The 21,577-nt window shown below is 44.3% G+C and overlaps 1 protein-coding gene across 3 annotated transcripts; it reads left to right on the top strand.

Annotated features, from left to right (window-relative positions):
* Positions 1 to 4,507: 4,507 nt before the first annotated feature.
* Positions 4,508 to 20,959, top strand: Slfn5 (schlafen family member 5). Of its 3 annotated transcripts, XM_050128772.1 has the most exons (8): positions 4,508 to 4,657; positions 5,364 to 5,524; positions 6,886 to 6,992; positions 9,332 to 9,397; positions 11,224 to 12,251; positions 13,379 to 13,504; positions 17,535 to 18,243; positions 18,414 to 20,959. In XM_050128772.1, the coding sequence occupies exons 5-8, from the start codon at positions 11,252 to 11,254 to the stop codon at positions 19,201 to 19,203; spliced, it is 2,625 nt and encodes an 874-aa protein (XP_049984729.1). In that variant the 5' UTR covers positions 4,508 to 4,657; positions 5,364 to 5,524; positions 6,886 to 6,992; positions 9,332 to 9,397; positions 11,224 to 11,251; the 3' UTR covers positions 19,204 to 20,959. The 3 variants fall into 3 exon arrangements, with proteins under 3 accessions (XP_049984729.1, XP_049984728.1, XP_049984730.1); XM_050128771.1 differs by lacking the exon at positions 6,886 to 6,992; XM_050128773.1 differs by lacking the exons at positions 6,886 to 6,992; positions 9,332 to 9,397.
* Positions 20,960 to 21,577: the final 618 nt, after the last annotated feature.

Here is a 21,577-nt window from a genome sequence, read left to right as displayed (position 1 = left end):
GACATCAGATCTCCTGCAACTGGAGCTACAGAGGGTTGTAAATGGCCCCATGGGAGCTGGGAATTGAACCCAGCTCCTCCGGAAGAGCAGCCAGTGCTCTTAACTGCTGAGCCATTTCTCCATCCTCCCAAGCAAATATTTTTAAAATTTAGCAGGAACATCTTACAAACTACCAAAAGGCCTCCACCTTTACACTTTCATACAGAGACGGCCCAGAGCCTAGAGAACCCAGACTCCCATGACTCCAATGAAACAAAGCTTTGATTTTTTTTTTCTCTTACCGGAAAAGTCCTACTACAGATGCTTTAGCCCATGCTTGAAGCACCTTTCAATTTATATAAAAAATGAAAAGGCTGTAAAAAGTGGTTTCATTAAAACATTTACATTTGCTTGGTTTATGTGCACGTGTGTGTGTATCTATCTACGCACGCGTGTGTCACGGTGTGCAAATGAGTGTCAGAGGACAGCTTGTAGGAGTTGGTTCTCTCCTTCCACCATATTGGCCCCGAGTATTGGACTGGGTTTGGCAGGCTTGGCAGCAAGAGCTTTTACCCGATGAACCACTTTGCTGGCTCAAACTGCTTTTCTAGTTAAGAACTATGGCATACCACTCTTCATTCCCAAGGCCAGCAGCTGCCACTCCATCACTGTGCTGCCTCCCTCATCCTGATAGCATCCTTCTGATTATCATAGGCAGCTAGGGATGACCTCTTAATTTTTATTTTATTTATTTATTTTACATTCCTTTATAAATTAATTTTTATTAGCTACATTTTTCATTTATTTTACTTCCTGACTTCAGCTTCCTTGTCCCCTCCTCCCATACCCCCTCCCCTCTGCCCACTCTTCCCAATCCACCCCTCCTCTACCTCTGTTCAGAAAGGGGTGGGCCTCCCATGGGTGCCCGATAAAGCATGGCATATCAAGTTGAGTTGGGACTAAGTTCCTCTCCTTCTATTAAGGCTGGACAAGGCAATCCAGCATTAGGAATAGGTTCTCAAAACCAGTCAAAGCATTAGGGACAGGCCTGCTCTCACTGCCAGGAGCCCCACAAGTATACCAAGGTACACAACCACTACACATATGCAGAGGGCCTAGGCAGGTACCACGTAGGCTCCTTAGCCTTTGGTCCATAGTCTGTGAGCTCCCATGAGCAAGTCAGTTACTTCTGTAGTCTCCCTTTTGAGGATCCTGATCGTTCTGGCTTATATAATCCTTCTTCATTCCCTCAATAGGTTTCCCTGGGCTCAGCCCAGTGCTTGCTTGGCTGTGGATCTCTGCATCTGTTCCCATCAGTTACTGGATGAAGGCCCTCGGATGGCAATTGGTGTAGTTACCAGTCTGATTACAGGAGATGGCCAGTTCAGGCTACCTATTCCCTATTGCTAGAAGTCTTAGCTGGGGTCATCCTTGTAGAATCATGAGAGTTTCCCTTGCACCTGACCCTGAAATGCCCGCCCCTCCCATCAAGTCACCTCTTTTATTGCTCTCTCCCTCCCTACACCTCTCAGTCTTATCCCTCATGTTCCAGTGCATCCCCATCACAGTTCCCCCTCCCCCCACTCCTTTCAGTCCCTCCTCCCTTTTCCCGAGATCCACTCCTCCTCCATTTCCCTTTAGAAAAGAGCAGGCCTCCCAGGAATATCCAATATACACAGCATAACAAGATACAGTAAAGCTAGGCACAAACCTTCATGTTAAGGTTGGGCAAGGCAGTCCAGTAGGAGGAAAAGGATCTCAAGAGCAGACGAGAAAGAGTCAGAGATCCTGCCCCCCCCCCCCCACATTAGGAGTCCCATTAAAAACACCAGGCTAACTAACCACAGTATGTATTCAGAGGACATAGCGAAGACCCATGCAGGCTCAGTGATGGCCACTTCAGTCTCTGTGAGCCCCTATGAGGCCAGCTTAGTTGATGTCTGTGCGCTGTGTTCTCCTGGTGTCCTGGACCCCTCAGGCTCCTCCAGTTCTTCCTCCTGCTCTTAGGAGGTGAGCTCTAAGGGGAGGGGCTGGATAGAGATCTCCAATTTGGGTTCTTTCTGTCTGCCCAATGCTTGACTGGGATGACCTCTGTATTTGAGGGGCAGTTGATTCACAGCCTCTGTGTGTATTTACTGCCTTAATTCCCCGCCAGGAGAGACCATATGCTTTCCAGTTCTTGGGACTAGGATGAGGACGTCTTTGGAGAGCTACTTCTCTCAGTGGCAACATTCATTCTCAGTGGATGAAAGGTTGTCTGTGGTAGATTTTAGGGACAAAGCCTGAGCCCTGGTACCCCCAATGAGTTGAGTTTAGTCACCTGTCCTTGAGACAGCAATTGTAGAAATAAGTAGTAGTGACAAGCAGAGAAATTTGCTCACTGTGGCCACACTAGAAAAAGGAACAAATGAAGAGGCCCAGTGACCACAAGTCCTTCTTCTAGACACTGACTGACAGGAGGCTTAGGCTTAAACAGAGGCAAAGGGTGGGCATAGTTAAGTAGTTCTGGTCAGGGTGTGGTCTTGCTAGTAAATTGATCACTCATTGTCTGGGCTCCATCGCGTCCTGAAAGAAGTCTGACAAGTCAGAACTGTGTGAAATCTCCCTGCGAGTCACATTCCTCCTCTGGTTACCGCCAGCCTTTCCGCTTTTCTAGTGTGAGATTCTCCAGGCAATTTCGGAGTCCTCGGTGTCCACTGCCTTAGCGGTCTGACAACCCAGAGGCACTCTGGCAGGCACTCTCTAGAATATTTTTGCTTCTGTCCGGATGATTACAGTCTGAGGGGGAAGAGCAGAAAGAAAACTCCCAGTCACTTCGGTTTTCTTGTACCCTCAGGAGCAGATCAAGTATTGAGCGGGACTAAGCTCCCTCAGGAAGACATCTACCCATGGGGACAGAAGAAATGTCAGGACACTGCTCTGAGGGTCAGGAAGCAGAGCTAATTCCCCCTTCCACTAACTATGCTACGTACGAATGTTGCTAGAATGTCAAAATCCTCCTGCTTGAACTTGTCTGAATCAGGTTTTATTCTACTTTGGCAAACCTTGTAAGGAGCATCATAAACATGTTTCTGAAAAACTTACTTTTAACTTGTTGTCAGGAGAGGTAAAGAGGTCTGGCTCAGATCTGAGTTCCAACCCTAGACACCATCACTCAGACCCCAGGGGCTTGCTGGCTAGCCATCTTAGCCTACTTGGTGAGTTCCAGGCCAGTGAAAGGGTCTGCCTCAGAACACAAGGCAGATCATGCTTACAGAATGACAAATGAGATGCCCTCTGGCCTACATGTATAAACACATACATGTACATGCATATCTGTACACACATGTACACTTGCACACACATGAACACCCACACATAGGGAAAGAAGGAGATGCATTTTTTGCTTAAAAGGGAATATCATAAACTAGATATTTGTATTTACAAAAGAAAAACGTGAAAGGGCGGATCAGGCTCAGGGTGTTTTCGCCGAAGTGCCCCCACCCCCCTCAAAGGCCTCATCAGTCACGATGCCACAGAATCCCAACATCAATCTCTCTGAGACACCCTTGAGTTTTTTCATGGACTAGGACTGACTGACTGCAGCCTCCAGACTGGGGAAGGAGGGAAAGTGCTGGCAGCAGAATCCCTAATTAATAGAGGGATTATCAGTAGCTTTAAGTCTCTTTGACACCTCCCCCCCCCCCCCCCCCCCCCCCCCCCCCCCCGCCCCGCAACTTTCTTTATCTTGCCTCTTTAGTCTGTAGGGGAGAGACGGGGAAGAGGGAGGAGAGACTTCCCTGGGCTACAGGGGTTCCAGGGCTGACCGGTCGTGCGTGCCTGACTTGTAAGAAGAGAAATACATGCTCGTCAGAATATTAAGAAGTGCAAGGAAGAGAAGAAGAGGCGACAGTTGGAGTCAGGACCAGAGCGAACGCTTTAGGAGTTCCAATTGTCACAAGATCAGGAGATCTTGCTGCACCAGGTGTCGTCCCCCCTCCCCCCAAGTTGCAGCGTATCCCGCTCTGGATCCTTGCGAACTAGCAAGTCCCGCTCCCGGCCCACGAGCCATTGTGCCCGGCAGGAACCAGCGACTGGAGGGTAGAACACCTGCAGAAAAAAAGTAGAGGAATCAACAGCCTCGAATGTTTGGGGAAGTAGAGCCAAAGGAGAACTTTAATTTTTTTGCCTTGACTTCTTCCCGATGCCTCCATCACCCCCTCCCTCCGCTCTGAGGATCGCAGTCGCTTGGCCGAGGTGAAGCCCCTGAGGTGGCGATTCCAGCAAAAACCGAGGGACTTCCAAGAGGAGAGGGAACCTGCAACAGTGGAGTCTGGCGTGTCCCGAGAAGGCCCAAATGGGGTCGGGGAGGTCTAGGGGGACATGGGACTACATCAGATTTCCTTCCCTGAGTGGCGGTAAGAACTATAAACGCCCCTTCGAAGTGAAAAATAAGAAAAAAAAAATAGTTCTTTCCTTTCCCTTAAAGTTAACCAAGGTTGTTGGCTGCTGGGGGGGGGGGGTGTCCTGGTCCCGAACAGGGCTGTTTTTTTACACAGTGCCCCACCCCGTGCGACGTCAGCACGCTCAGCTGATATAAGGACCAGAGCCCGAAGGGTAGAGGTCTCCACTCTGGAACGCGGAGACTTCAGCACTGACACCAGGAGGCAGACGCCCTGCGAAGGACAGACGTTGGCAGGTAACCGGTCCCCCGCGGTCCCTTGCACAAGTTTTCCTAAAACCCAGAATCATCGGGGTCGCTCCCCCAGCCCCCCGGAGGTTGTGGGAAGTCAGGGGACGGTGCCTGGAATTTCAGAGTTTTCTTCCCACTGGGAGGACCAAGCTGGGAGGCTTGGGAAGAGGAGCCCAAACCGTCCCAAACCCAGTTTTGTAAGACCTGTCTTGCTGCACTGAGGGCAAACATCTGAATCTGCTACCCGGGAGTCCTGAGGAAGAAGGTCCTGTCCCCGGGGAGGGGAGAGATAGTGTCGGGTATATACCAGAGCGGCCTCTAGGCTCCCCGCCTTAGGGTTCGACTGACCTTCAGGGGAGCCCAGTACTGATGACGACGGGTTAAGTAGAATTCAGTAGGCAGTATCATTAAGCAGGTCTGCGGAGTGTAACTCTGAATCCCTTTAACACGGGGTGGCTCTGAAAGCAGAAGTGAGAGAGGAAGGGAGGGGAGAGATGGAGGGGTTTGTAGTAGTGTCTCAGGTCCTTTTTCTGAAGGGTTGGGTGAGGTGATGGCTGGTGGTTCAGAGGCAAGCTCCTAAGAGGAAGTGGGTGCAGTCTTTGAAAAGTCGCCTGGCCCTCCCTACCCAAAGGATCAAAACTGGGTTTGTCCTTACGGGGAAATAGAAACTGATCCGATCTCTCTCTCCCTCTCCCTGTATGTGTGTTTGCAGGGCAGGCAGAGGGGAACTAAGGGTTCCTGTGACTCCATCAGTACCAGAGCAGCTGCTTGGTGCCACAGCATCCTGCGCCAGAAGGGTTTAAATGCTTAGTGTGACAGCATCCTGAGCCAGAAGGAAGGGTTTAAATGCCAGACGGCATTTAAAAACTTGTGGTGAGTTTCACTTTCTTTGTGCAAACAAAAGAAGAGAGTGACGTGATCACGTGCTTTCCTGGCTGATGGGAATTGTGCTCATTAGAAAGCGGATATCCATTTCAGAATTATCTTGGTGGGAGGACTTTTAGTAGTCGCTGTTGGGACCAAACAACTGTCTCGGAAGCCCTGGTGTCTTGGAGGATTACTTTGTTAGTAACAATGTGAAACAAAACACAACAGAAAAACAAACAAACAAACAAACCTACTCTCAAATTCCTTGAGGCGATTCCATCCAGCGCTTAAGTAGCTGTAAGGGAGAATAGGCTCTTTCTCCACAATAGGTTATCGCTGAGAAGGGACTTGGTGGGTCTGAGAAGTCTAAACTCACAACAAACAAGGGAACAGGAAGACAAAAATTGGAGGCATCTAAAAGTTCCAAAGTCTTAAAGTGATGAGTCCTACTCCCTTAATCCCAGCACTGGAGAGACAGATGCAGGTGGATCTCTGTGAGTTCAAGAGACGCCTGGTCTGTGTGGTAAGTTCTAGGTCAGCCAGGGCTGATAGCAAGACCCCGTCTTTAAAAAATAGTCTCAAAGTGCAGTATGCAGAATTAGAGCCATTGATTTTTTTTAAATCATAGATTTAGTTTCTATAGAAAAAAATCAATAGACTCATGAATTTCCTGGTGGATTTTGAACTCATAATATCCCAAAGAAATATTTTAAATTTGTGTCTTTAAGATAATTTATGCATGTAGTCTTAGATAGATTTATTGAGGCATTACTGAATCCAAGCCAGGTTGGCTGGAAAGCAGCCACCGAGTCTTCTCTCTAGCATCTCCTTTATCCATTGTAAAACTGGGTTTCTTGCTTCTTTTCTCCCCTCCCTCCCTCCATCCCACTTTTCCTCCCTTTCTCCCATTCATCTTTCTCCCCACCCCCTTTCTTTCTTTAGACAAGGTCTAGCTATATGTCCCAGCCCAGCCTAGAAATCCTACCTCCACTAAGCATGGGGTTTCAGGTCACCAAGGTTGTCACCAAGCCCACCTTCCTGGCTTTGTTTTGGTTTCTGGTGGTTTCTAAGAACAATCTCAGGGGCCTCCCATAAGCAAGGTAAGTGCTGTGCCACACCCTGGCTAGCTCCTGTTTTCTTATTGTCTTTTGCATCTTTTGGATGTAATTTAGATACAAATTCTTCATCAGAAAAAATAATTTGCAAACATCTTCTTTCATCCAAGTACTTATATTTTCATTCTCAACAATATCTTTCAAGAAGGGAAATTCTTATAGTTCAGTATGTTGGTTTTCTTTTTTCATTCGTTCGTTCGTTCATTCATTCATTCATTCATTCTTTTTTTTTTTTTTTTTTTTTTGAGACAGGGTTTCTCTGTGTAACCTCGGCTGTCCTGGAACTGACATTGTAGACCAGGCTGACCTTGAACTCAGAGACCTGCCTTCCTCTGCCTCCCTGAGTGCTGGTATTAAAGGTATGCACTACTACTGCCTGGCTAGCTTTTCTACTTTTTTTTTTTTTTTTGTTATATGGCATATTTTAGTTCTTTAATTCAATTTGACTTTTAAACTGTTTTTAAATTTTATTTATTAGATTTAAAAAATACCAATTCAAGTTCCCACTCCCTCCCCTCCTCCCATTCCCTCCACACATCTTCCCACCCTACCCCCATCTAATACTCAGAGAGGATAAGGCACATTGTCTTGTGGAAAGGTCCAAGGCCCTCCCTACTATATCTAGGCTGAGCAAGGTATACATCCAAAGAGAATTGGATCCCAAAAAGCCAGTACATGCAGTAGGGATAAATCCTGGTGCCACTGTCAGTGGCCTCTCAGTTTGCCCCAGCCATGCAACTGTCAACCACTTTCAGAGGGACTAGTTTGGTCCTATGCTTGTTCCTTTCCAGTCTGGCTGGAGTTGGTGAGCTCCCATTATCTTAGGCAAACTGTTTCAGTGGGTGAACCCATCATGGTCTTGACCTCCTTGCTCATATTCTCATTCCTTCCACTCTGCAACTGGACTTTGGGAGCTCAGTCCAGTGCTCTGATGTGGGTCTCAGTTGCTGGATGTAGGTTCTATGGTGATATTTAAGATAATCATCAGTCTGACTACAGGGCAAGTCAAGATTGCCTTCCCCCCACCCCAGTGTTGTAGCAAGCTCTTGGTCCCTCTTAAGTCCCCTCAGTATTGGAGCAAGCTGTGTTTCAGAGTTCCACCAAGGTTGCAGGAGGATAGGCAGGTTTGGGGGTGAGGTGTGGCTAGTAGTTTGGATAGCAGCTGGATGGGTTTGGGTTTGGAGGGATCCTAGCCCTCTTTTCTATTTTTTAAAAAAGATTTATTTGTTTGGGGCTAGGGAGGTGGCTCAGCAATTAAGAGCACTGACTACTCTTCCAGAGGACTTTGATTGATTTCTAGCTCCCACATGGTGGTTCATAACCATCAGTAACTCCAGTTTCAAGGAATCTACTCCCTCTTCTGGCCTCCGCAGGTACTAGGCACACACATACATACATGTGGACCAAACACCCAGCTACATAAAGTAAAAATAAGCTGGGTTATGGTGACACACATCTTTAGTCCCAGCACTTTGGAGGCACATTCTTGTGGGTTTGAGACCAGCCTGGTCTACAAAGCAAATTCCAGAACAGCCAGAGCTGTTACACAGAGAAATTCTGTCTGAAAACAACGACAACAACAACAAAACCCAACCAACCAAATGAATAAATAACTTTTAAAAAGACTTATTTTATATGTCTGGAAGTTTGACTTACCTGCATTCCAGTTCACCATTTGTATTAGTGCCCTTGGAAGTTAGAAGAGGGTACAAGATCCACTGGAACTGGAGTACAGACAATTGTTAGACACCATGTGGGGCTGGGATTTGAACTAGGTCCTCTGGAAGAGTAGTCAGTACTCTTTCACTGAGTCATCTCTCCATCCCTTTCTTTCTATATTATGCATTTAATGTCATTTATAAGAAATGTCTGCCCAAACTATGGGAAGAATATTGAGACACACACAAACACATGGGGAGGGGGAAGAAAGAGAGGGAGAGAGAATAAGATTTTGACTACACTCTGTAGCAACTGGACCACAATCCCCGATTGTTCAAAAGCTGGTTGGGTAATAACTGACAACTTCCTTAATTTTGCCTCCACTTTCAACTCAGAAAACCAGTAATGTTCCCCAAACTAATCATGAAGGACGATCTATTTCTAGCAGTTTGCCTCTTTCCCCACCGACAGCAATCTCAGTCAGACCACACCCAAGCCTTCCTTTGTGGTTCCTTAGCAGGCTTTCCCACTCCCTGCCTGTAGTGATGGGGCGACCAGGCCTGCTTTTCCTCCTGCTTGGCTCCTGCATGGCTAGCTTATACCCCGAAATAACAACACACAAATTATATTCATTTAAACACTGCCTGGCCCATTAGTTCCAGCCTCTTATTGGCTAATTCTCACATCTTGATTAACCCATTTCTATTAATCTGTGTAGCACCATGAAGTGGTGGCTTACCGGGAAAGATTCATCATGTCTGACCTGGCGGCTGGCTCCATGGCATCTGTCTATCTCTGCTTTCTCTCTCCCACAATTCTGTTCTGTCTTCCCTGCCTACCTAAGTTCTGACCTATCAGGCCAAGCAGTTTTCTTTATTAATTAACCAATGAAAGCAACAGATAGAAGACCCACCTACATCACCTGCCTGTCTTTGGATTCTAGCCAAAGCAAGGGATGGTGGCCGAATCCCTTATTATAGTTAGAGCAGAACCAATATTACGTTCTCAAGTGAGTGCTCTTATTAACTTATATCCACAGTTCCTGAGAGGTCCCAACAAGACGTTGTGCCACCACTTGTAGCTTGAGATCCCAGCCTTTAGCCAGGTGAGTGTCCACAGAGCCTCTTTGGCCAGGTGAGTGCCCACAGCGCCTCTTTGACCAGTGAGTACCCATAGAGTGTCTTGCACATTGTTGCTAGAAACTGTTGGTTCTGCACTGATGTAGTGAGCAGGCACTGACTCTGAATTCTTTTTCTTTGTGTTGAGTTTGCAGCTATCTACTTTCAGTTTGGTACTTGAGTTTTGTTAGTGGTTCTCATATTGTGGAGTCCTTGCTAGGACCAGCTTATTCCTTTTTATCCCCATCTCTTTTTTGTGTTGCTCATAACAATGAGATTTGCAGGGCAGAACTGGCCTTACAGATCAATGAATTTGCAGTTCTCTCTAAACTGGTGTCCATTTAGACAAATAATCATAGGTCACTAATAAAACCAGGTATGGTTATTTATCTATCTTGATCCAAAAAGTCATCTATCTGGTTTACAGCCTCTTGAGGGTATGCAGATTGTAGAGTCTGGGGTGAAATGTTGGAGACATGAGATGCAGGTGGAGAGATACTTCTTTTCTTATTCTTCCCAATGATTGACAGCTCTTTAGGGTGTTGTAAGTCTAAATACCCTGCACATCTAGAAAATCTTCTTCTTCTTCTTCTTCTTCTTCTTCTTCTTCTTCTTCTTCTTCTTCTTCTTCTTCTTCTTCCTCTTCCTCCTCCTCCTCCTCCTCCTCCTCCTCCTCCTCCTCTTCCTCCTCCTCCTCCTCCATTTATTTATTTTTGTTTTGTTTTTCAAAACAGGGTTTCTCTGTATAGCTTTGGTGTTTGTCCTGGAACTAGCTCTTGTAGACCAGGCTGGCCTCGAACTCACAGAGATCCGCCTGCCTCTGCCTCTCGGGTGCTGGGATTAAAGGTATGCACCACCACTTCCTGGCTAGAAAAACCTGCTTCTTAAATATTTAGAGTATACATTAAACGGATGTCCTTATTGTTCCAAATAGTCACTGATTTTCTTTATGAGTTAGAGAACTCCAAATTCTTCCAGGTATAGCTGTAAGCATCCTGTTTCAATCTCCCTGATCAAATTTGCATTGCATGGATACTCTGTATGTGGGCATGCAGTGTCTATCTCTGTGTGTGAATATGTGTGTGTGTGTAACTTTATGATCCAGTGGAAAACAGCTGGATCAGAGGATTCAAAATGATCTGTTCAATAGCAATGATGACAAATTCCTAACAAAATTGATTGGGTTAAGAAGATATACTTAAAAATCCCCCATTCTCAATCAGTGGAGAGAGGCAAAGGACCAAGAAAAATGTCAAAAATCAGCATACAGCAGAGATTGCATTTGGCTAAGCAAGCTTCCTACCTGAAGCCCACAAGTACTACCAGAAAATTTCCTGGGTTTTGCAAATGACCCAAGAGGCTGCCACTCAGAGAACTTGACCAAAATAGTTTTCCAAATCACAGTGAGCCTCACAGATGGCTCAATGAGTAGAGGTGTTTGCCCATAGGCCTGGCAACCTGAGTTCTACCCCCAGATCCCACAAGGTAGGAGAGAACTGACTCCTGAGAGCTGTCCTCTGACCTCCACATGCATGTGTTGTGACATGTGTGTATACACACATACACACAGACAGACACACACACACACACAGACACACACACACACTAAAATTTAAAAAGAAAGCAAAATCGGGATGAACTTGTGATCAGTTCTGCGGTGAAAATAGGCATCCCACAGACTTAGCTTCTTTCATGAAGCTGGCCTCAGGCTGTGTAGGGATAAAGGGCCAATTTCAGAAAGGTGTCCTTACATCTGTTTTCTCGCCTCCTCATTCTTGTCCTGTCCTAATGGTTCTATCTTTCCCCCTTTCAGGGAAACATTTCAATTAACAGTTGAGAAGATGAATTTCTTGGAAGGTCCAGAGTCGAGCTTTGCTGAATGTATCACAGATGGAGGAAAAGCCACCCTTGGGGTTAGGCAAAGGGCGGGAATGGACCCTGCTCAGCGGATGAGACAGAATGAGGCCATCTCGCAAGCAGTGTGTGCTCTGCTGAATTCTGGTGGGGGAGTGGTCAAGGTTGAGATCGAGAATGAAGACTACAATTATGAGAGTGATGGAGTGGGCCTGGATCTGCCGCCATTGTTCAGAAATCATGTAGATGAGATGCTGCAGGGAAAACTCTTTTTACTATTTGTGAACTCATGGAACGTGGCAGCCTCAGGTGTGCGGCTCGCCACCTTGTGTTCCAATCTGTACCATAGACGTGGAACATCTACTGAGGTCATGGATTCTCTAGAAGCCCTACTATTCCTCCGAAGAAAGGTTCAGGCTTGTGGGAATTTTGATGATCCCAACTTATTAAATCCACAGGCACTTGCGGTTGATGATCAGGTGATCTTAGCTTCTGATTTATTTGGTAAACAGCAGCTTCAGTACCTGGAAAAACTCAGCTTTACAGAGTCCCTACACGTTGAATTTCAAATGTTCTCGGCAGACCTTTCCCAGGGCATTAAAGAGAAACTCCCCAAGTGTGTTTCTGCGCTTGCCAATTCTGAAGGAGGATATGTGTTTTTCGGTGTGCATGATGAGACCCGTCAAGTCATTGGATGTGAAAAGGAAAAGGTAAATCCTTCCACCTTGCGGACTACTATTGATGGCTGCATCAGGAAGATGCCTGTCCACCACTTCTGCTCACAAGACCACAAAGTGCAATATGACATCAACGTCCTTGAAGTGTATGATAAGGGGGCTCTCCGTGGGTACGTCTGTGCAATCAAGGTGGGACAGTTCTGCTGTGCAGCGTTTGCCAAAGTGCCTGACTCCTGGGAGATGAAGGACAATCAGAAGAAGCAGCTAGCCACAAAGGACTGGGCAGCTTGGATGATAGAAACTGACTCAGGTCAGGGAACAAGACTGAAATATTAGAATATTTGCCGGGGGGGGGAGGGTGGGAAGGCAGAAAGAAAAAGGAGATGTGTAATTCTGTGGTATTTGGGGAAAGAGATTGATTCCTATAGATGTTGGGCCACTGTCCTTCCCCCTGACTGCTCATCTTGAATATTCTGTGTTCACCACAATGGCAGTCCCACTAGCGGCTGGTGCAGGGGCAATCTGAACTAGTTACTTCTATTCGACATTCTTTCTTTTCTTGTTTAATTGAGACAGCGTAGCCTAGGCTGGCCTCAGATTCAACACCCTCCTGCTGCAGCCTTCAAGTGTCTTGGCAACAGATGTGAACCACCATGCTTGGCACTGCTTGCTTCACGTGTGTGGTGAAACCTCTTCCTTTCTGATGACCAGCTTGTATTTAATTATTCAGCAAACCTCTTTTCCACACCAATAGCTGGATCTTTTCTAACTTCCTGACAGTTTCCTCTTCTCATGTTTAAAGCACTCTTAGAAAAAAATTAATTTTATTTTACATATATAGATACGTTACCTGCATGATAGCTGTGTAACATGTATGTGCAGTTCCTGTGGAGGCCAGAAGAGGGTATTGGATCCACTGTACCTGGAGTTACTGATGGTTGTGAGCTGCCATGTGGGTGCTGGGAACAGAACCTAGGTCCTCTGGAAGAATAGTCAGTTCTCTTAACTGCTGGGCCATCTCCCAACCCACAAAAATTATTCTTAATGCTTTCTTTGAGTTTTTCTTTTTTTAAAAAATATTTATTTATTTATTTGTTATGTATACAATATTCTTTCTGTGTGTATGTCTGCAGGCCAGAAGAGGGCACCAGACCTCATTACAGATGGTTGTGAGCCACCATGTGGTTGCTGGGAATTGAACTCAGGACCTTTGGAAGAGCAGGCAATGTTTTTAACCACTGAGCCATCTCTCCAGCCCCCTTTCTTTGAGTTTTTCATGAACAAACCACAATTTCCCCAAAGGACCTGGTTTTGGCTTCCATTCCATCTGTGCTGGAAATGCAAATATCTATAGATCCCAGCTTCGAGTTAACATGGCTCACCTAAGAAGCAGAATCTGGCCTCTGTATACTCAACTCTTATTTCTTGTTTCCTCAGATCTTTCCAGTTTTCCTCAGATGGTCGTCTCGAGGAGGACTGTACACACCACACCCCGCAGCAAGACTGTGTACATACATAAGAATTTGAAGAGTGTGGAAGAATTGCAGAAGGATTACTTTCCAGGTAATTGTCATCTCTGGCCACCAAAGGACATGTTGATTGTTCTTATATTTAGAGAAAAAAAGAACCCTTGATTTTTATGTCCATGGTTATTCATGGGGAAGTTTAGAGAGGGGTTGGAGCTATGACTTAGCAGGGAAAAGCACTGGCTGCTCTTTCAGAGGACCCTGGTTTGATTCCCAGCACCCACATGATGGCTTACAACTGCTACCACAATGGGTAAGTACATCACATTATAGTTACAGAATGGAACATAGCAGTGAAAATGGGTGAAGCGTGATTAATAAAAACTCAGAGACAGATATTGGGGTTCAACCTGAAGGCCAGAAAAGCAAAGTAGCCAGCCATTGGCTCTTACCTCGACTTCAGTCTGAAAATGGTGATCCTGCCTCCAGGAAACCTCAGAATGAGACTGAGAGCTGTCTCCTCCCATTTTATAATTCTCTCTAGTTCTGGGATTAAGGGGGTGCAAAACTACCTCCTGGTTTCTATGGCAAGCTAGTAGAGCTACTGGGATTAAAGGTGTGTGTCATTGTGGCTACTGGGATTAAAGGTGTGTGCCATCACGGAGGCCGCTACAAATGTGTTCATTAATTGCTATGTGCAAGCACAGGGCTGAGTGTAAACCATGTTCAGGCATACCTCGTCATGACCCTGTTCGTGGATAGTCTTGATTTTTTCATTGTAAAATGTTTCTAAACATTCTAGTGTTTCTAAACATGGTTTTTTCTTAGTTTTAGTTATTTCACTATGAAACTTTCTCATACAGACAGGACATAGAACAACGATACAATTTAATAAGTATTGCACCATGAAATTTGTATAACTACCACACAAATAAAATAGGTAACTAAACTCCACAAATGCTCTGCCATCATGTCTTTTTCAGATTCCCTTATTTTGAAAAAACTTTTTTCTCTTTATTTCTTTCTTCTCATCTTTCTTCTCTCCTTCCCTCTCTCTTTCCCTCCATCCCTCCCTCCCTTCCTTTCTCCCTCTCTCTCTCTCTCTCTTTTGTTTTTCAAGACAGGATTTTTCTGTACAGCCCTGGCTGACCTGCAACTCACTTTGTAGACCAGGCTGGTGTGGAACTCACAATTAAAGGCACGTGCCACAAGCCTGGCACCTTTTCTATTTTAAGCACTATGATACACATTTTCTATAAATAATCAATGTGTTCTAAGGATAAATTCTGAGCAGTAATGGTTGTTTATTCATTTAGATGAACATTGCCAAAGTGCAAACCAAAATATATGCCCAGACCCATGTTCATCAATGTGGTCTTACCATGGTGATTTTCTTCTAGAAGAATCTTAGAAGCATTTTGTTATATCAAAAAGAAAAGAGAAGAATCCAGTATTATTTTGATGGCCAATGTATGTAATCAGTGAGCTGATTTGGAAATAATTGTCAGTTTTACAATAGTAATTTTTTTCATAGTTCAACATGGATTTCCTGGTTGATTATACACAACTTCTCTTTTACTTTTGCTTAACAACCTATTATCATTTTATTAGCCCTGAAAGATAATATTGCTAATTAAACTATTAGATATGCGACTAGTGAAACATTGAAGTACATTTACAATCAATGAAATGTGGCATATGTCCCAATCATTTCAAAGATTTATAACATTGTTATTTTATATGTTAATGCCATTTTTAGAGTGTGTTCTTTTATGATTATAATTTCTTATGGTGATCTGCCCATATGCAGGAAAAGCTTATGGCTTTATTAAATTCTTACTTAATGAACGTATTAATGCAAAGAGAAAAGATGATTTTAAGTAACTTTTCCTGTATTCGTGATCTTTTATTTCTTTAGTTCATTGGTTAATTATTTCAAACACAATGTCAAATTAAAATAACAGTAGAAAAAATGTAGCAGGATACTACTGGGTCCAGTCTAGTATTTCTCTCTGCCCAGACATACTTTATTGGTGCGTCCAAGCTGTCTGTGTATCCAGCTAACTAAGCATCACCAAGATGTATCTCCTGTTATGACAACCTCCCATTTTTCTTTAGAATCTGCATATTGCTCTGTGTAAGCACTTTAAAAATTAATTGTTCAGAGACTGGAAAGACAGCTTAGCAGTTAAGAGCACTTGTTGCTCCTACAGGGACCCTGATTTGATTCCCAGCACCCACAGAAAGGCTAACAAACATTTGAAACTCCAGCACCGAGAGATCAGACGCCACCTTCTGGCCTCTGCAGGCACTGTACACACACAGTACACAGACATTCATGCAGACAAAATACCCATGTACATAAAAAATAAATCCTTTTTTTTTAAAAAAAAGGAAAAAATTAATTGTTCAAAATTCCATCTTTTGGAGTGATCATTGTACATTCAGTCAGACAGTCAGACACAGAAACATGAACATAACCTTGGTTCTACTTCGTACCTTGAATTTGAAGCACAAATTTTGGTTTGAATTTGATTTTTTTTTGTTTCTGTCTTTGTTTTTAGACAGGGTCTCACTATGTAGTCCTGGCTGTCCTGGAACTCACTATGTAGACTAGACTGGCCTTGAACTCACAAAGATCCACCTACCTCTGCCTTCCAAGTGTGAATTTGATTTTTTTGAAGTGTATCTATAGTTTGTGTTAGATTCCAGTCAGGGTTTATAACACTCCAGATTCTAAGAGACTCATATACATATAATATGTACCCAATAGGTATACATCATTTATTAATAGTATACACCCAAAAAGTCTTAAAGGTGTCTTGCATCTTTATATATACTCATACAACAACATATAAAAATCTTTTTAAAGACTTTTAAAAATCAGAATTAACCTCTTGAGGTAGACATTTTTGTGGTACAATTTGGGATGTTGGCACACCCATCATTTTGTGTAGCCACCATCACAGTCAGCACACAAAATAGTTCCATCATTCACAATGGAAATCTCCTTCATGCTGCCTCTCCTATAACCAAACTGCCCTAACCCCTAACCCGTGGCAGGTGTTGCTCTGCTGCCTACGCCAGTCAGCATGTGGCTTCTGCCAAGTGTCCAGACAGCTGCTAAATGCTTTCCCTGTGCCACCATCCCCCTCTTTTTGTCTCTCTCTTCTAGAAACACAAACTGGGTGAAGTTATCTGACTGAGCTGTGGTGTTTGTTGCCTCCACATTTATACATGCTTCTACTTTTTATAGTCAGTCTTACTATGTGGCCCTGGTTGGCCTGTAACTCAAATGAGATCTGCTCACCTCTGTCTCCTGAGTCCTGGGATTAAACCCTTGTGTCAAAATTCCCAGCTCATGCTTCTCTTTTTATTATCTCTCTAGTCCCACACCCTTTTGCTGGCCAACTAGATGGCACCCTCTGAGGCTCAGCTGAGCTGTGTCTTTTTTTTCCATAAAGACTTGTAAAGACTTGCATTTGTCTTTTTTTTTTTTTTGCTAAGCTGTATTTTTCACTAATGTTCACACAGTGCTCATGAGGCTCTTTCTTGCTGCCTTTGCTACTTTGTACTCAGTTGTTTGTGTCTATCACAACTGGTTATGGGCTTTCCCCAGACACAAGATGGCTTATCTTTTTGTTACTAACGTAAAACTGATCCTTGACACATGGTAGGGCCCAAAGGCTGGCAGGATCTACATCATATAATGACGAAGTAGACTAAGGTGGAAAAGACCAATTATTAGATACTGATTTATCAGTTTATTTAGTGATTTACTTAAGGCGTTGCTTGTACTGCTTGTTTGCCAAGGATGACTTTGCTTACTACTTGAAACAGAATGATCTGGAGAAATAGCTGAAACACAGGTCATGGTTCTTAAAATCCTGTTGACAGCCCTGTACCCTTCTGTAAAATCTTCCATGCTTGCCTACTCCACCTTGTAATTTAGAGTATAAGATGCCCATATGGATTAGACCTGGGATCTGAAGGCTTTCAGGAGCCATCCTGGTGACATCTCCTCTCTTCCCCGCTCATTGGTGTCAGAGTGCCTATTCCAGAAAGATTCCCACAGTCATTGTGATTATTAGCTTGTCCTAACTTATTTGGATTTTTTCCTTGCCTAGTGTCACCCAACAGGATTACATATACTCCAGAATGGCTCTACAAGGACCTCATCTCAGAGCACAGAGGACTCAGAAACTTAATAAACATGGAAATGCGCTCTGTCTCTCAAGGGATACTGATTTTCTCCCACAGCTGGGCTGTGGACCTGGGTCTTCAAAAGAAGCAGGGTGTCATCTGTGATGCTCTTCTGATTTCCCCAAACAATGTCCCAATCCTGTACACCATTTGCAACAGGTGGGATCTGGGGTACAGGAAGTATTCTATGATAGTCTCCCAGACCCTGAAGCAGAAGCTGGTGAACATGGGCGGATACACTGGGAGAATAGGCATCATTCCCTTGGCCTTGCAGCTGGGTCAAACACGAAGGGACAGGTTAGAAACGCCCATTTACCCCGAATCCTATAACTTCACAAGTGTGCAGCTGATGGAAGCTCTGTTGCAATCCCTTGTGATCGTCTCATTAGGGTTCAGATCCTTCCTAAGCAAAGAGTTTATCTCTGAGGTGGTGACGCTACTCACAGACCAGCAGTACCAGCTGCTTTTAAAGGATCTTTGCAAGAACAGAAAGCTGTTTGTTCATGGCACACCTGGATCAGGGAAGACCACTCTGGCCCTCAGGATCATGGAGAAGATTAGGAATGTGTTCAGATGTCAAACTGACGACATTCTCTACATCTGTGAGAACCAGTCTTTGAGGAGGTTTGTGAGGTATGTAGCCTGACTCCATTCGTTTCTTTCTGTTGGGCAATTTTAGTGAGTGTGGCATTCACAGGCTAAGCTCTGGGTTGTAGTAACCATGTTCAGGAACTGTAACTATAGTTTATGTTGACTTACTTCTCTTGGCTGAAGAAACCTGACTGTGTTTCTTACACTTGCAGCCGGAGAAACATCTGCCAGGCAGTGACACGGACAGCCTTCATGAGAGATACCTTTGCTAACATTAAACACATTGTTGTGGATGAAGCTCAGCATTTCCGAACTGAAGATGGGGACTGGTATGCAAAGGCAAAATCCATCATCCAGAGAGGGAGAGATGGTCCAGGAGTTCTCTACGTTTTTCTGGATTATTTTCAGACCAACCACTTGTGTTGCAGTGGCCTCCCTGAGCTCCAGCACCAGGAGCCAGTTTTGAAGCTCACCAGGATGCTCCGCAATGGAGACAACATAGTCAATTACCTACAAGGGATAATGCAGAAAATCAGAGATAATCCTCCCCCAAATGTCCCCCCAGAAGCCCTGAACATGGGCCAAGAACTTGAATTGACTCCAAAGGTCACAGACAGTTTAGAGACTTACTTGAAATTGGAACGGATGGCAAACTTTATAGCAGAGAAGTGCTGGTGTCTCTGGGGGTCTGGCTATTATTACCCCAGGGATGTTGCTATTCTTTGCAACAAAGCCAAAGATGTAGTAAAATTTAAAGAAAAGATTCTCCTAGCATTGAGGAGGAGGACCATGTCTCAGACCAGTGTAGCAGTGCAGGTCAGGGAGGAGTTGGATAATCCGGGGAATCACATCGTGTTGGCTGCTGTTCACCAATTTTCAGGCATGGAAAGAAGCATAGTGTTTGGGATCATTCCAGAGGGATCGGAGACAGACATTTCTTACAATGTTCTGCTCTGCCTGGCTTCCAGGGCAAGAACCCATCTGTACATTATAAGGGTTTAGCTTTGATAAGAAGATACCAGTCTTCAATTAGATAGGGCTGGTCTCTGGATGACTTTGAAACTCTTTGATTTCAACATTTACACAGCAAAACATTTCCTGTACAGCCACCTGCCAAGTCATGTACTCTCCTCGATTACAAGCGCGAAGAATTCAGATAGTAGTAAGAGAGACCAGGGTAATTAGCTGGCACTGAGATCTTTTTCTCTCTTATAGTTGTGTGTGTGTGTGGTGGTGGTGGGGGGGGATATTGTGGTGCACACCTTGAATCCCAGCACTTGGGAGGCTGAGGCAGGTGAATCTCTGTGAGTTCAAGGCCAGCCTGGTCTACAAAGTGAGTTCCAGGACAGCCAGGGCTACACAGAGAAACCCTGTCTTAAAAAACAGATAACAACAACAAAAAGACAAAAGGGTCAAAAAACAATATGCTGGGGAAATGCTGGCAGCAAAGGTCATAATTTAGTTTCTTTCCCCCTCTAAAGTTCCTATACCTGGTAGTTTAATCGCAACACTCAGGAGGCAGAGGCAGGTGGATCTCTGAGAGTTTGAGGCCAACTTGGTTAATATAGTGAGTTCCAGGCCAGACCGGGTTGCTTAGCGAGACCTTGCTTCAAAAATTTCTTTTCTATACATAACAGAAAATTTCCAGGATTAAAAGAAAGTAGGACAAAGAATGCAATAGGCGGGGCTGGAAAGATGGCTCAGTGGTTAAGAGCGCTGCCTGCTCTTCCAAAGGTCCTGAGTTCAATTCCCGGCAACCACATGGTGGCTCACAACCATCTGTAATGAGGTCTGGTGTCCTCTTCTGGCCTGCAGACATACATACAGACAGAATATTGTATACATAATAAATAAATAAATATTTTTTTTAAAAAAAAGAATGCAATAGGCGGAATAGGTGGAAAGGCACAGGAGTTTAAATAGTTCCTACACATAGAGTGATTGCTTATGGGGGCAGCAGTGTGGCATAACCAGCAGGAGTGATGACGTGCCATTTAGTGGGAAATACTTCCGTGTACTGTACTTCCAGAAGGATCTAGCAATGACCATGAGAAGCTTGAATGCTTATAAATTTAGCTTGAGATTCCTCTCTAAGGCACTTACTCTCACAGAGAACTCACACATGTGCAAAGATTTCTGGGTGGAAGTATAGGGTTTTGCTTCTAGTAGCAGAATGCAGAACAGTAGTAATGTTGATTCAGATGGCTAGAAGGGAGTAATTTGCAGACTGTCACAGCATCCATCACGTCATGGAGCCAGAAAAGGTGAGATCTTCATCACATTTGTGTGGGACCGTCTCTAAGATGTTTTGTACTGTGAACAAAGCATCATTCAAAACCATGTCTATCTTATGCTTCCAGAGTTGAGTCGTTGCTTTTAGATGCATTAAGGATTTTTGGAAATGTATCTTAAAAATTGGTAGCAGTATTTGACTCTGGGGAAGGGAAATTGATGCCAAAGGGAGCACCCAGCTTTTGCTTTTTATGACTTTAGGTTCTGTACCATGTAATACTCGATGGGATCTTGCCTTGGGTGTGTTTTTACTTATGAATGTAATGGCTTTATGAATCACTTTCTCAGTTTTTATCAACCTGTATCCCAGATAAGCATTTCATAGTCAGAGTGAATGTTGATGTATAGTGAGTGGGGGATTTGAAAACTACACAAAATAGATTTTTACCACATAGAATTTTGAAGTGCTGACTCACTGTCATATTTGTTTCAAGCTTTATTTTTTTTAATAAAGGACATAAACTATTGCACCTATAATGGAATTATCCTTTCTTCTTTTGCATCTTATTGCTCTTTTTTTCCTTCCCTTAAGGACAATGACAATCAGGTTTTTGGGATATTTGTTAAGTGTTCACACACACACACACACACACCACACACACACACACACACAGGTGATGACATCAGACCACACTAACCAATAGAATAAAGTCAAGGTGGAAGGCAAGACTGGGAATTCAAATGACTGACATTTGGTTTCTATGGCAACAATAGTAATTGTAAAGATAGTAGAGGTCTGGAGAAACTGCCCAGTCAATGAGTTGCTTGCCATGCTGAGTTCAGAAGCTAGAAACCACAGAAAGAAGTGGGGCGTGGTGATGCACACATAATCCCAGCACTGGGGAAGTGGATACAGGTTTTTGACCTATTTGAGTTTCTGCCCTGACCTCCCCCAGTGATGGGCTGGTACCTGGAAGTGTAAGCAAAACAAACCCTCTCCTCCCCAACTGGCTTTCGGTCATGGTGTTTTGTCATAGCAGTAAAAACCCTAACAGTGTGCTTGGCCATCAGCCCTGGTGCTGTCTGCTCTTCCTGCAACTAGCCCAGCTTACCTTTCCTTGATAAAAGGCCACAGGCATAGACA

The sequence above is a fragment of the Alexandromys fortis genome, unplaced genomic scaffold (assembly GCF_014885135.2).
Source record: "Alexandromys fortis isolate MF-2015 unplaced genomic scaffold, M_Fortis_MF-2015_v1.1 scaffold_80, whole genome shotgun sequence".
Taxonomy (NCBI): Eukaryota; Metazoa; Chordata; class Mammalia; order Rodentia; family Cricetidae; genus Alexandromys; species Alexandromys fortis.
This window is presented reverse-complemented; position numbering and strand designations above follow the sequence as displayed.